The sequence below is a fragment of the Phacochoerus africanus genome, chromosome 8 (genome assembly GCF_016906955.1).
Source record: "Phacochoerus africanus isolate WHEZ1 chromosome 8, ROS_Pafr_v1, whole genome shotgun sequence".
NCBI classification, from domain to species: Eukaryota; Metazoa; Chordata; class Mammalia; order Artiodactyla; family Suidae; genus Phacochoerus; species Phacochoerus africanus.
Genome location: NC_062551.1, coordinates 120,216,006 through 120,229,012, shown reverse-complemented (window position 1 = coordinate 120,229,012; position 13,007 = coordinate 120,216,006). Strand labels below are relative to the sequence as shown.

General features: G+C 41.2%; 1 protein-coding gene across 2 annotated transcripts in view; it reads left to right on the top strand.

Moving 5' to 3' along the window:
- Nucleotides 1–13,007, top strand: part of TPGS2 (tubulin polyglutamylase complex subunit 2) — a 67,188-nt gene that overhangs the window by 11,855 nt on the left and 42,326 nt on the right. For both annotated transcript variants that reach the window (XM_047794155.1, XM_047794156.1), the window contains exon 2: nt 7,618–7,697. In XM_047794155.1, the coding sequence (XP_047650111.1) occupies nt 7,618–7,697 (80 nt within the window). The remainder of the gene's footprint in view (nt 1–7,617; nt 7,698–13,007) is intronic.

Genomic DNA, 13,007 nt, shown 5'->3' with positions numbered 1-13,007 from the left:
TCTAAAACACAGGAAAGCACACCAGGAATGGGCAGGGGTAGTTGTTAATTAAGCCATTCTGCAGGAACAGTCATAATATCATCCTTCAAGGCCCAGATCAACTGCACATAGTTTATATTTTTGATCACTTTTCCAGTCTTCATCTACTTGCCTCTGTCTTTAATATCTGTGGCCCTTAAGGTCAGTATATCACCCAATTTAATACATAATTTTTTATTGTCTCTTTATTCTCTTATTTATCCCCATTCAGATCTTTTTTATTTCCTTCCTTCTGCAAACTTTGGGTTTAGTTTGTTCTTTTTTTTTAATAATGATTTTTATTTTTTCCATCATAGCTGTTTTACAGTGTTCTGTCAATTTTCTGCTGCACAGCAAAGTGACCCAGTCACACATACATGTATACATTCTTTTTTCTCACATTATCATTCTCCTTCACAAGTGACCAGACATAGTTCCCAGTGCTGTACAACAGATCCATTGCTTATGCATTACAAAGGCTGCAGTTTGCCATCTATTAACCCCAAATTCCCAATCCCTCCTACTCCCTCCCCGCTCCCTCTTGGCAACCACAAGTCTGTTCTCCATGTCCATGATTTTCTTTTCTGTGGAAAGGTTCATTTGTGCCCTATATTATATTTCATATATAAGTGAAATCATGTGGTATTTGTCCTTCCGACTTGCTTCACTTAGTATGAGAGTCTCTAGTTCCATCCATGTTGCTGGCATTAGTTTGTTCTTTTTTATGGATGAATAGTATTCCATTGTGTATATATACCACGTCTTCTTAATCCAGTTGTCTGTCGATGGACATTTAGGTTGTTTCCATGTCTTGGCTATTGTGACATGTATATGTGCCTTTTTCATGGAAAGTTTTGTCCAGGTATATGCCCAAGAGTGGGATTGCTGGGTCATATGGTAGTTCTATGTATAGTTTTCTAAGATACCTCCATACTGTTCTCCATAGTGGCTGTACCAGCTTACATTCCCACCAACAGTGCAGGAGGGTTCCCTTTTCTCCCTCCAGCATTTGTTCTTTGTGGACTTATTGATGATGGCCATTCTGACTGGTGCGAAGTGGTATCTCATGGTAGTTTTGATTTGTATTTCTCTAACACTCAGGGATGTCGAGCATTTGTTTCAAGTGCTTGTTGGCCATCTGTATATCTTCTTTGGAGAAATGTCTATTCAGGTCTTTTGCCCATTTTTCCGTTGGGTAGTTGGCTTTTTTGGTGTTGAGTTGTATAAGTTGTTTGTATATTTCAGAGATTAGGCCCTTGTCCGTTGCATCATTTGAAACTATTTTCTCCCATTCTGTCAGTTGTCTTTCTGTTCTGTTTTTGGTTTCCTTTGCCATGCAAAAGCTTGTCAGTTTGATTCGGTCCCATTGGTTTATTTTTGCTTTTATTTCTGTTGCTTTGGGAGACTGACATGGGAAAACATTCATAAGGTTGATATCAGAGAATGTTTTGCCTGTGTTCTCTTCTAGGAGTTTGATGGTGTCTTGTCTTACATTTAAGTCTTTAAGCCATTTTGAGTTTCTTTTTGTGCATGGTGTGAGGGTGTGTTCCACTTTCATTGATTTACATGCGACTGTCCAGGTTTCCCAGCACCACCTGCTGAAAAGACTTTTTCCCATTTTATATTCTTAGCTCCTTTGTCAAAGATTAATTGACCCTACGTGTCAGGGTTTATTTCTGCATTCTCTATTCTGTATGTGTGTTTTGGTATCAGTACCACACTAGTCTTGATGCCTGTGGCTCTGTAATATTGCCTGAAGTCTGGGAGAATTATGCCTCCTATTTGGTTTCTGTTCCTCAGGATTGCTTTGGCAATTCTGGGTCTTTCGTGGTTCCATATCAATTTTTGGATCGTTTGTTCTAGTTCCGTGAAAAATGTCATGGATAATTTGATAGGGATTGCACTGAATCTGTATATTGCTTTGGGTAGTATGGCCATTTTTACATTAATTTTTCCAACCCAGGAGTATGGAATATCTTTCCATTTCTTTGCATCCTCTTTAATTTCCTTGATTAATGTTTTATAGTTCTCAGCAAATGTCTTTCACCTCCTTGGTCAGGTATATTCCCTGGTATTTGATTTTCTGGGATGCAATTTTAAAAGGTATTGTATTTTTGTATTTTCTAGTATTTCATTGTTCGTATACAGAAATGTGACTGATTTTTGAATGTTAACCTTATATCCTACTACTTTGCTGAATTTGTTGATCAGTGCAAGTAGTTTTTGAGTTGTGTCTTTAGGGTTTTCTATATATATATATAGTATCATGTGATCTGCATACAGTGACAATTTTACCTCTTCTCTTCCAATTTCAATACCTTTTATTTCTTTTGTTTGTCTGTTTGCTGTGGCTAGGACTTCCAGCACTATGTTGAATAACAGTGGTGAGAGTGGGTATCCTTGTCTTATTTCAGATTTTAGTGGGAAGGCTCTCAGCTTTTTTCCATTCAGCATTATATTTGCTCTGGGTTTGTCGTAAATGGCTTCTATGATGTTAAGATATGTTCCCTCTATACCCACTTTGGTAAGAGTTTTTATCATGAATGGATGTTGGACTTTGTCAAATGCTTTTTCTGCCTCTGTTGAGATGATCATGTGGTTTTTGACTTCTCTTTTGTTAATGTGGTATATGATGTTGATTGATTTGCATATGTTGAACCATCCTTGTGAACCTGGGATGAACCCCACCTGGTCATGGTGTACAATCTTTTTTATATGTTGTTGGATTTGGTTGGCTAAAATTTTGTGAGAATTTTTGCATCTATATTCATCAGAGATGTTGACCTAATTATATATTATCTTGAAGTTTTCTCTTCTGCTTCGCATTTGTCTAACCAGAAAATACATTTCTTGAGACAGTGTCTCCTACTTATAGTCCTAATCTCTGGCATTTTTCCCAAGCTGAGGACGTAGCAGGTCCTCATTAAATACCTCAGAGATTATTGACTCAGGATTGTTTTCTACCAGGGAATGTGTTCCAGCTATTTATTCTTGGGTAACAAACTTCCCCAAAACATAGTGGTTTGAAACAGCAATATACTCTCTCCAAGGCCTTGTGTTAATTGGGCTCAGCTGGGACAGTTCTCATTTTCAGTCTCTCAACCCTTTGCAATGAGATATCAGCTGGGACTGGAATTATCTGATGGCTCAACTAGGCTTGAAGTCCAAGATAGCTTCTCCACACACATGTCTGGCCCCTCAGTGCTCCTCAGCATGGGTCTGTCCAGAACTGTATCTTGGATTTAACATGTGGTGGCTCAGAGCAAAAAGAGAGGAAGAGGGAGACTGCCAGTCCTCCAGAAGTCCAAAACTTGCTTGGCATCTGTTCATATTTTATTGGTTAAGGCAGTCACAGGCTGACCCCTGCTAACCTCTTGTCAAGGAAGAAGAGAAATAGACTTCACCTCTCAATGGGGAACTGGTGTGGGCAGCCAGAGAAGGAAGGAATTGATAGGACCCAACTTTGAAGTAAGCTACCCTAGAGAGTTTTCATCTGTGGCACATCACAGCTACCTAGAGCAGACCATGCTGTGTCCTAAGACCTGACTTTCATATATTCAGTATGTCATTTCATGCTCTTCCATACAGGTTATTCCAGCCAGGCACCCCCCAAAGCTTGTCGTTGGTCACAAAGGCAGGAGAGTAGGGCTGTGCTTAGTCAGATACTATTTCACATGTGGCATATTAATAAACCAAGCACAACTTGTTATTGCTGTTGCTTGCTAAACATCATTGTGATGCTTTTGGTTATCTGTGGTATTATGATTTATTTATTTATTTATTTTGGCTTTGCTAGGGGCATGTGGAAGTTCTTGGACCAGGGATCAAACCGCAACAGTGACCCAAGCTGCTGCAGTGACAATACCAGATCTTTAACCTGCTGCACCACAAGATAACTTCATGATTTATAATAAATATATATTTAGACTTCAACCCTGTCTCAGGCACAGACCTCCTAAAACCCCTGGAATCTCCTAAGTGATAAAAGAGAAGGTGCCTTTTGTTATGTTAATGAGCTAACTTTTGGAAAACCTCCTGGGTAACCTAAAGATGGAGCAAGTTTCCAAGGGAACCAACCAGGTTAGAGGGTTGGAACTTGGTTCCTCACCTGATTTCCATGGAGGGAGATTGGAGTTTGAGTCTTTTGCCAGTGGTCAGTGATTAATCAAGCATGCCTATGTAATGAAGCCTCCACAGAAACCCAAAAGGAGAGGGTTCAGAGAGTTTCCAGATTGGTTAACTAGATAGACCTTTCCTCATACCACTGTGCCAGACCCCAGGTGCCACAAGGACAGAAGCCCCTTTTTTCAGGACCTTGTCCTACACATCTCTTCATTTGGCTGTTGACCTTTTTTTTTTTTACTTTTATTTGCCCTCATTGCTTATCCATTCTAAATGCAATAGTTTGCATCTACTAATCCCAAACTTCCAGTCTATCCCACTCCCTCCTTCTCCCCCTCTTCCTTGGCAACCACAAGTCTCTTTTCCATGTCTGTGAGTCTGTTTGTAGGTGGGTCCATTTGTGCCACATTTTAGATTCCACATATAAGTGATGTCACGGTATTTGTCTTTCTCTTTCTGATTCTCTCTGTGTGAGAATCTTTAGTTGCATCCATGTTCCTGCAAATGGCATTATTTAATTCTTTTTTATGGCTGAGTAGTATTCCATTGTGTATGTGTACCACATCTTCCTAATCCATTCATCTGTCTGTCAAAGGACATTTAGGTTTTTTCCATGCACAAAAATAAACTCAAAATTTCTTAAAGACTTAAATATAAGACAAGATACTATAAAACTCCTAGGAGAGAACATATGCAAAACACTCTCTGACATCAACCATACAAACATTTTCTTAGGTCAGTCTTCCAAGGCAATAGAAATAAAAACAAAAATAAACAAATGGAAGCTCATCACACTTAAAGCTTTTGCACAGCAAAGGAAACCATTAAAAAAAAAAAAAACTGAAAAGACAGCCTACATAATGGGAGAGAATAGTTGCAAATGATGCAACGACAGAGGCTTAATCTCCAAAATATACAAACAACTCATACAACTCAACAACAACAAAAGAAACAACCCAATGAAAAAATGGGCATAGGACCTAAATAGACATTTCTCCAAAGAAGACATGTGGATGACCAGCAGCCACATGAAAAAATGCTCAACATGGCTAATTATTAGAGAAATGCAAATAAAAACTATAATGAAATACCACCTCATACCAGCAGAATGGGTATCATTAATAAGTCTACAAATGACTTGATCTTTAATGTCTTTTATAATAAACAAGTGAGCAAGTGGATTTCCTGAGTTCTGTGAGCCACACCAGCAGACTAATCAAACCCAGGGGCTGGAACCTCTGAAATATAGCCAATCGGTCAAAAGCACAGGTAACAACTTGGACCTGCAGTTGGCATCTGACATGAGGGCAATCTTGTGGGGCTGAATTCTTGACCTGTGGGATCTGATGCTGACTCCTGGTAGATAGTGTCAGGATTGAGCTGAATTGTAGGACACCCAGCTGATGTCTGAGATTTGCTTGGTGGTGTGAGGAAAACTTTCCCCAGTGTCAGAATTAGCTACTAAGGCAACATGATAGAAAAAGCAGTATTAGGCTGGGGTCCATAGCTGTGGTCAGAGATTTAGTTCCGAGGATTTAATATCTCTGAATCTGCTATCCTGTCTTTAAAAGAAAGTAATGATGCCTGCTTTACAAGATTGTCGAAAGCCTTGGTGAGATAATGTAAACCAATACCCAGAATAGAGCATTACACCAATGTAATTTATTGTGTGTCCCTCTACTCCCCATTCCCAGCACCTCCTTCTTACTAGTGCTGAAATTTTGGCGAGCAGAGTCTCTGCAGTGGGTATTTCCTAACCAGCTTGTTATGTGAAAGTTTTTGAAGTTATCATATTGACCAGTTGCCCTATCCTGGAGGTGTTCAAAGCTTAAATACCATATGCTCTCATCTGCAGTGCATCACAGCAGTCTCTGTCTACCTGTTGACCCTCCATGCAAGCCTGTTATAAACTGAAGAATGGTGCGTTTGTATCTGACTCAGCCTATTGATAGCAATGCTGTCGCTGGGAAGACCTGAGGCACTCACCTCAGCCTGTATTGCTTGGATGAGCCTCTGCAGATATTTCCCTGACTGGAGCTAATGTTGTGCCTGGGCCAGTCATTGTAGTTTTTATTATGATTGAAGATGTACCTCAGCAACACCCATCAGGAAACTTTGGGGTAAAAAAAGATTTATTATGCATAGGTTCTGGAGGGTACATGGTATGCCCAAGCACCATACAACTAGGTTGCTGGAAGCAAGCAAGCAGACCTGGGTCTCTACCTTTATTAGGATCTGAGGGTGGAGTGGCTAGGATTTTGCAGATTCACTCTTTGGTGAATTTAAAACACAAGAATAGGAATCAGGGCATGAAGGAAAAAGGTGGGTCACTCAAGTGGTCAGTTATCCATGTTACCCAGAGCTTTCTAAAGGGGAACTATGTGGGTCGGAGTGGCCTGGTTATGTATCTATTCATTTAGCTAGTAGCTGTGTCATACAGGTGCCAGTTTGTTTATTCAGGATGGATGTATTGAAATGGATGCCTCAGCCACAAAGCTTAATGTATTTTGTTGTGTGTCCTCTTACAATGCCAGACACTGCATTGCCCTGTGGTTCTAGTTAGATGATATTCCTATGTAACCAGCTGGGTTATTGGCAAAGAATTCTTTATTCAATCCTACTGTAGGTGTGGTGGTAGGTTGCTAGGATTGATGAAAGCGAGACTCTGTATTTGCATAGGATAATTGCTCTAAAGGGCTGTGCCAAGGGGCATGCCGTTACTTTTGCTCAAACTCTTCATTTCTCAACTTGACCCATAGAGAATTGGCTTTGTGGCTTAACTTCTCACCCTTCAATATCCTTGCTGTAAAATGTGAATAATTATATGTATTATTCACTATCTTAGTTTTGGTGGAATGGTACAAAATAGGACCACCCCTGAAGGGACAGGACAGGGTCTTCCATCTTAACCAATCGGGGGTATAGCAAGAACTCAGCCCAGGTCAGATGGCTTGAAACTCACAGTGTTTTTCTACCACAGAGCCATGCTTCCCAATGTCTTAGAAAACACACTGAACAGAAGGCATAAGAAAAACTGTATATATGGTACTTTTTGCTTTTTCAGAGCACTTTCTGTTTCTTCTGCTTCTCTTATCAAGGAAAGTATTCATTATAATTCTTATTTTACTGAATGCAAAAGGAAGTGAGGACTCATCTAGTTGTATGATCTAGGAGAAGTGGAGTCCAGAATTCTTAGCAGCTGTGGTGGGCTGTTGCTGCAATCCCAAGATTTGAGCCTTCTGAAAACTCGAAGGAATCTTTATGATGCATAGAAAGGGTAGTGGCATGCTTATTACCAGGAAGATTACATGGTTCTAGATTATGAGACCACCTGCCTTTGAGGGACCAACTGCTTTTATCACAGGGTTAATAAATGCTCTTCAGAGATACCTGGTATTTCTAGAGCAGTCATCATTGTGTGAGATATGTGTGAGAATGGGCCAATTGCAACTTTACAGACTCTGTTTCCTCTTCCAGAATCATCCCCAGGTGTGACAGAGGTAACCATCATAGAAAAGGTACCTGCTGAACGTCATATGATCTCTTCATGGGAACAAGTAAGTGTTGCGCTGTTGAATCCTTACCTCCAAACAGAGAGAGGTCAACTTAAATGCCCCTGAGAAGGAAAGATTGAGTAGGAAGCCTGTTCTTATCTCAGGCCAGAGCTGCCTTCAAGGAAGAGTTGATCCTTCTCTCTCTTCCTCTTCAGACCAGTTAACACTCCCTTCCATACCATGCTGCCTCTCCTGGGCCTGTCATATGCAGGCAGTGGAATATTTAAAGTTGAATATATACAACAAAGCTGAAAACCCAGCAAGGAAAAGAAGACTTAAATATTAGTAAGCACGCCAGGCAGGACATGGGTAAGTGTTGCAGAGGTGTACTAACCAGATTAATAGCTAGTGCTTCCTAACCCTCCTCTGAACTTTCATTCATTCATTTATTCAATAAAGGTTTTAAGCTCCTAAAATGGGCCATTCATTGTGCTTGATGTTGAGCCCTGGGGATTCAGTGGTAATCAAAAAAGGGCACACTGTTTCTTACCTCTTGATCTTACTGTCTAAGACAGTGTAAATGATTCCAAGTGTAATTACAGAACAGACAAAGTTCTGTGAAAGAGAGGTAAAGGGATTATTGTCAGAAGGCCTGACCTCGTCTAGAGTTGAGAAACAGTTTTCCCAAAGAAGTTATGAGACGTTGTTAACTAGGTAGATGAGATCTGGGAGGAAGGGGCTTTTAGCCTGTGTGCAGCTTCATAGGTGGGAAGCATTAAGTGTTCTGAAAGCATAAAGAAGGTCCATGTGGATGGAACATAGGAGAGCAAGGGAGAGAGGTTGACAAGGAGCAGGCCATGCAGGGCTTCTTAGATCATCAGGATTTTGCTCTTTATTTTGAGAGCAGAGAGGAGCCATTGAAATGTTTTAAGTAGAGAAGTCAGATTTCTGCTTTGGGAAAATCACTGAGGCTGAGTAGCAGCAAATGGATTTGGCTAGGGAGCAAGAGATTAACTTACCATTAGTGAGTGCTGCTAACACATACCAGATAAATTATTTAATTTAATCCTCATAATAACCCTGCAGGATTGGTACTGATATCTCTGTGTTTTAGATGAAGAAACTGAGGGTCAGAGAGGTCAAAGAATTTGTCCTGGGCCACATAATTACTGATTCAGAGCCTGAATTTGAACTCAGAGTTGTCAGCCTCTAAGCACACACCCTTTCTGCTCTGCCAGACTGCCCTTCTAACAGAGGGCACACTGGGAGCCTTGCCCTCAGCAGCCAAGCAGCCTACAGGTGTATGTGCATGTTCAGTCCTGCCAACAATGCTCACTATCCCTGGGCTGAGCCAGTGGCAGCTTCTCTGGCATCTTGGTAACTGGTAATCAAGGTTACCCTCCACCACCTCTGCTCAGCAGCACCTCAGCTTTTATAGGAGCTCACTCAGCCCCCACAGCCATTCCCACTCTCAGCCCATGAGAGAAAAGGGAATTTTAGAGCAATGTCTATCTGTTGAACTCTCACTGGCCAATCAGTCCTGGTGCAGCTGTGGCTATGCTTGCCTTGCCTGGCCTGTGGATGTTGCTGATTGCATCCCTCATGATCTTTCACAGGCTTGAGTCAACCCTTTGAGAGTGACATGCTGATGTTTTTCTCTCTAGCCGACTAGGAGACTCCTGCTTGGAAATCCAGACCTGGATAGGAGGGTGGGAGACAGGAATGCCTTGCCTGGGGTAGAACACCATTAAGGCAGTGTCATATTGTGACACTTATTTATTGAGGTAACTTCTGAAGTATATTCTTGTTGGGTCTTGTACCAGATATTCCCCAGAATTCTCAAAAATGACTTTACCCATTTGTTGCAGTTTGACTGTGGTACTGTCATTTATTTATTTGGTACACACCTTCCATGGCTGCTTTTCAGGGCTAGAGTCTGTATCTGGTCTCCTTGGGATCTAATCTGCCTCCTGGACAATGCAGCTTTATTGGGTTCTCCTTTAGCTTGGACCAACATTGAAGAGAACAAAATTGTAGAGCTGGATAAATACCCTCGGTGGTCTGAAGAAATTAAGCTGTAAACTCGAAAGGGATTTTTTTTTGTTTTATTTTTGTTTGTTTTTTTGGTTTTTTTTTTTTTTTTTTTTTTTTTTGGTCTCTTCAAGGCCACACCCACGGCATATGGAGGTTCCCAGGTTAGGGGTCAATTCGGAGCTGCAGCTAACGGCCTACGCCACAGGCACAGCAACACAGGATTCTTAACCCACTGAGCAAGGCCAGGGATCGAACCCGCATCCTCATGGATACCAGTTGGGTTTGCTAACTGCTGAGCCATGACAGGAACTCCACAAGAGAGGTTTTTAACCCACTGAGATAGCCAGTGGAACCCTTTCCTCAGACAAATTTGGTTGGGGGCATTTTTGTGAAAGCACCTAGAATAATAAAATATATAGATTTGGAATTTTCTATTGAGTCCTTTACTTGAAATATGTCAGACCTAAGTAGAGTAAAATGTGTTATATCTGAAGTACAAACAGTATTAGAATCAGTAATATAAAAATGCACTTGAGCAGTTGGCATGTTTGAACTTTATGAAGGGCTGTGAGAATGTTTGAAAGCTAAGGTATGAATACAGACAATAGGAGTTTTAGATGGGTACTTTTATTTTATATATATATTTCTGATTATGCACAACAAAAAAACATGGCCAACATAGAAATTTAGAGAATACAAAAAAATGATTTAAAAAAATGAAAATATGTCTTAGGAACTTACCACTTGAAATTACCATGGTTAGTATAATTTTAGTTGTAGGTGGTGGGTGGGCAATGGGTAGTAGTCCAGGAACAATGCCCACCTAAGAGCTCATGAATTGGAAAAGGTCTGTGGACTCCTTGAAGTGTGTGTTAATTTATGAAATATGTGCATTTTTCTGTGGAAGGATCTTCAGATTGTTAAAATGGCTCATAACCCCATAAGAACAGGTTTTTGTATGATTTTTTTCATTCAAAATAGAGGCAATACGCCATGTGCTATTTTGTCACTTAAGCAATGGAGGGCAGAAGTTTTGGTCTGAAACTCGCCCATTCTGCTTCTTCACCCGAGGGTTGCTGAAGGGCACATTTCTACAGGAGCAAGCTTGGTAGGGCCCCTCTGACATGTGCCTGTAACAGAAGGAGCAGGAGGGTCACAAGGAGCTGGTTAAGTCCCTTCTCTAGGGGACTGACCTTTGAGAACTGTCTCCTTGGCAACCCCCAGCCAAGGCACAGCAATCACGTGGTACCTGCTGTCTAAAACTGCATCACTACAGCCAGATGATTTTTTTCCCTCTACGAAGAAGCCCACTGCCTCTGCCCTGCCCCAGGGAGATAAGATAAGAGTAGTAGGGCTACAGGGGAAAACAACCTCGAGAAGGAGTCTTGTGCCAGCTCAGGCCCTTGGCTAAATAAATGACTTCTCTGGGTCTTGTGTTTATTATCTATAAAATAAGTGGTTCGATATCAGAGTTATTAAAGGATTCAACCACTTCTAATAATTTGTGATTCTTTGGTGCAAATGCAGGAAGAAGAGGTTGAAAGTAAAATCTAAATGACCATATATACCTGCTGCAATCTCCTAAGGTTAGAGGGAAAAAATGAACAACCTCTTCCTATTTTAATGTATCTCATCCTTTTTTGTTCTTTAAAAAGCGGTTTCAGTCTTCCTGGTTTTGTGCAGTCATATGATTCATGTTCATTGTGCCTGCTACCTGCCTTTTGTAATGATGGTAGTTAGTAAGATGTAATGTCTTACACTGAGCTTTTCATCTTCCGTGCACTGTGAAAGCGTATGCCTCTTAATTCTCACAGCATCCTGGGGTCAGGAGAGTTCTATTATTATTAAGCATTTCGGTGACATTTCACAGTTGCAAAGTGCTGTACAATTCTTGATTGGTTAGATTTTCCAGTCCCCAGATAAAAATTCAATTTACTGATGGTGAAATTATGGCCCAAGAGACCAAACGATGACAAAATATCCTCTCTCTTTTTAGCCTACTTTTTCCATAGTCTGCAGAGAGTGGGTTCTGAGCCTTCTTGCAGTTGTTTCCCTCATATGCCCCTGCTATGAATTTATTATAAGCATGCCTGGTGGAAGAGAGCAGCCTGCGATACCTGTCACTAGGAAGCCCTTACCTTGTGCTCCTACTCTGCAGCTCTGTGGGCTGAACTGTCTCTGTCTCACCTACTCATCTCTGCCATTGTAGCACCAAAAGCAGCTGTGGATGGTACTAAAATGCATGGGTGTGACCAGGTTCCAACTTAACATTATTCACACAGCAGGGCAGAGACCCCTGGTCTGAATTACTGTTCCCTTTCTTCACTCCCAGTTACTTTTCACCCTTCCACATTCTTTCTTTCTCCACCACCATTCTGTGGATACCACTGTGTCACAAATCAGCAGGAACTTCCTCTTCGTCATTAAAGCCATCTTCTCACTTGGCATTTCTCCTGTATCTCTCACTATTGAGCATCTATCCTTGACCCAGCTCTCTCCTCCCTTGGATTCTGTGGCATCACCCTCTCTGAGTCTTCCCCTGCCTCTCTGACTGTTCCTTCTTAGTCTTCTCTGCCTCTGCAGATCCACAACACAAAACTGTTACATTTTTGTCTCTCTATAAATTAGGAATGTGTTTTGCTCAAAAAGAGGTATAATATTAAACTAAGAATAGCTTAAACAAATGGGAATTAATATTGCTTGCATGAAAAGATCTGAGGTAAACAGTTGTAGTTCGTTCATCAGCCCTGACAATGTTCAGCCATTATTTCTGTAATTCTTTTGGTATTTTCCTTTACCATGGCCAAAGCTGTCAACCTCAAGGCTCAAGGCAGGAAGAAAAGGTAAGGGATGTTAACCAGCTATGTCTGTCACCTTTTAGCAGGGAAGTGATAGTTTTCCTAGAAACCCTCCTCATTGGACTTAGGTTTACATTTTAATATCCAACACTAGTTACAGAGGAGGTTCTGAAAACAAGTATTTTACTTGGCACATTGCCATTTCAAACAGTTAGGGTTCTGTCAAGGAGGAAGAAGAGGAAGACAAATTTGAATAAGTAACCCATGAGTCTGCCACAGCCTCCTCTGCACCTTGCCTCATTCCTTTCTGTTTCTACTACTTTCTGCCCCCCAGCTACTTTCTCTGGTGAAGTGGTCTCTGAAAGAGAAGGAACAATGGAGCACAGGATTCCCAGAAGTAGAGCAGGTGAGCAGGAGGCTGTGAATGGCCCCTCTCCCTTCCCTTGGGGCTCAAGCAATGCTCAGACAGGCTCTCTGGGACTCAAACTGGTGGCTCCCCAAACATCCAGTTGCTGAAGCAGTAACAGCTTGTGGTGGGCTT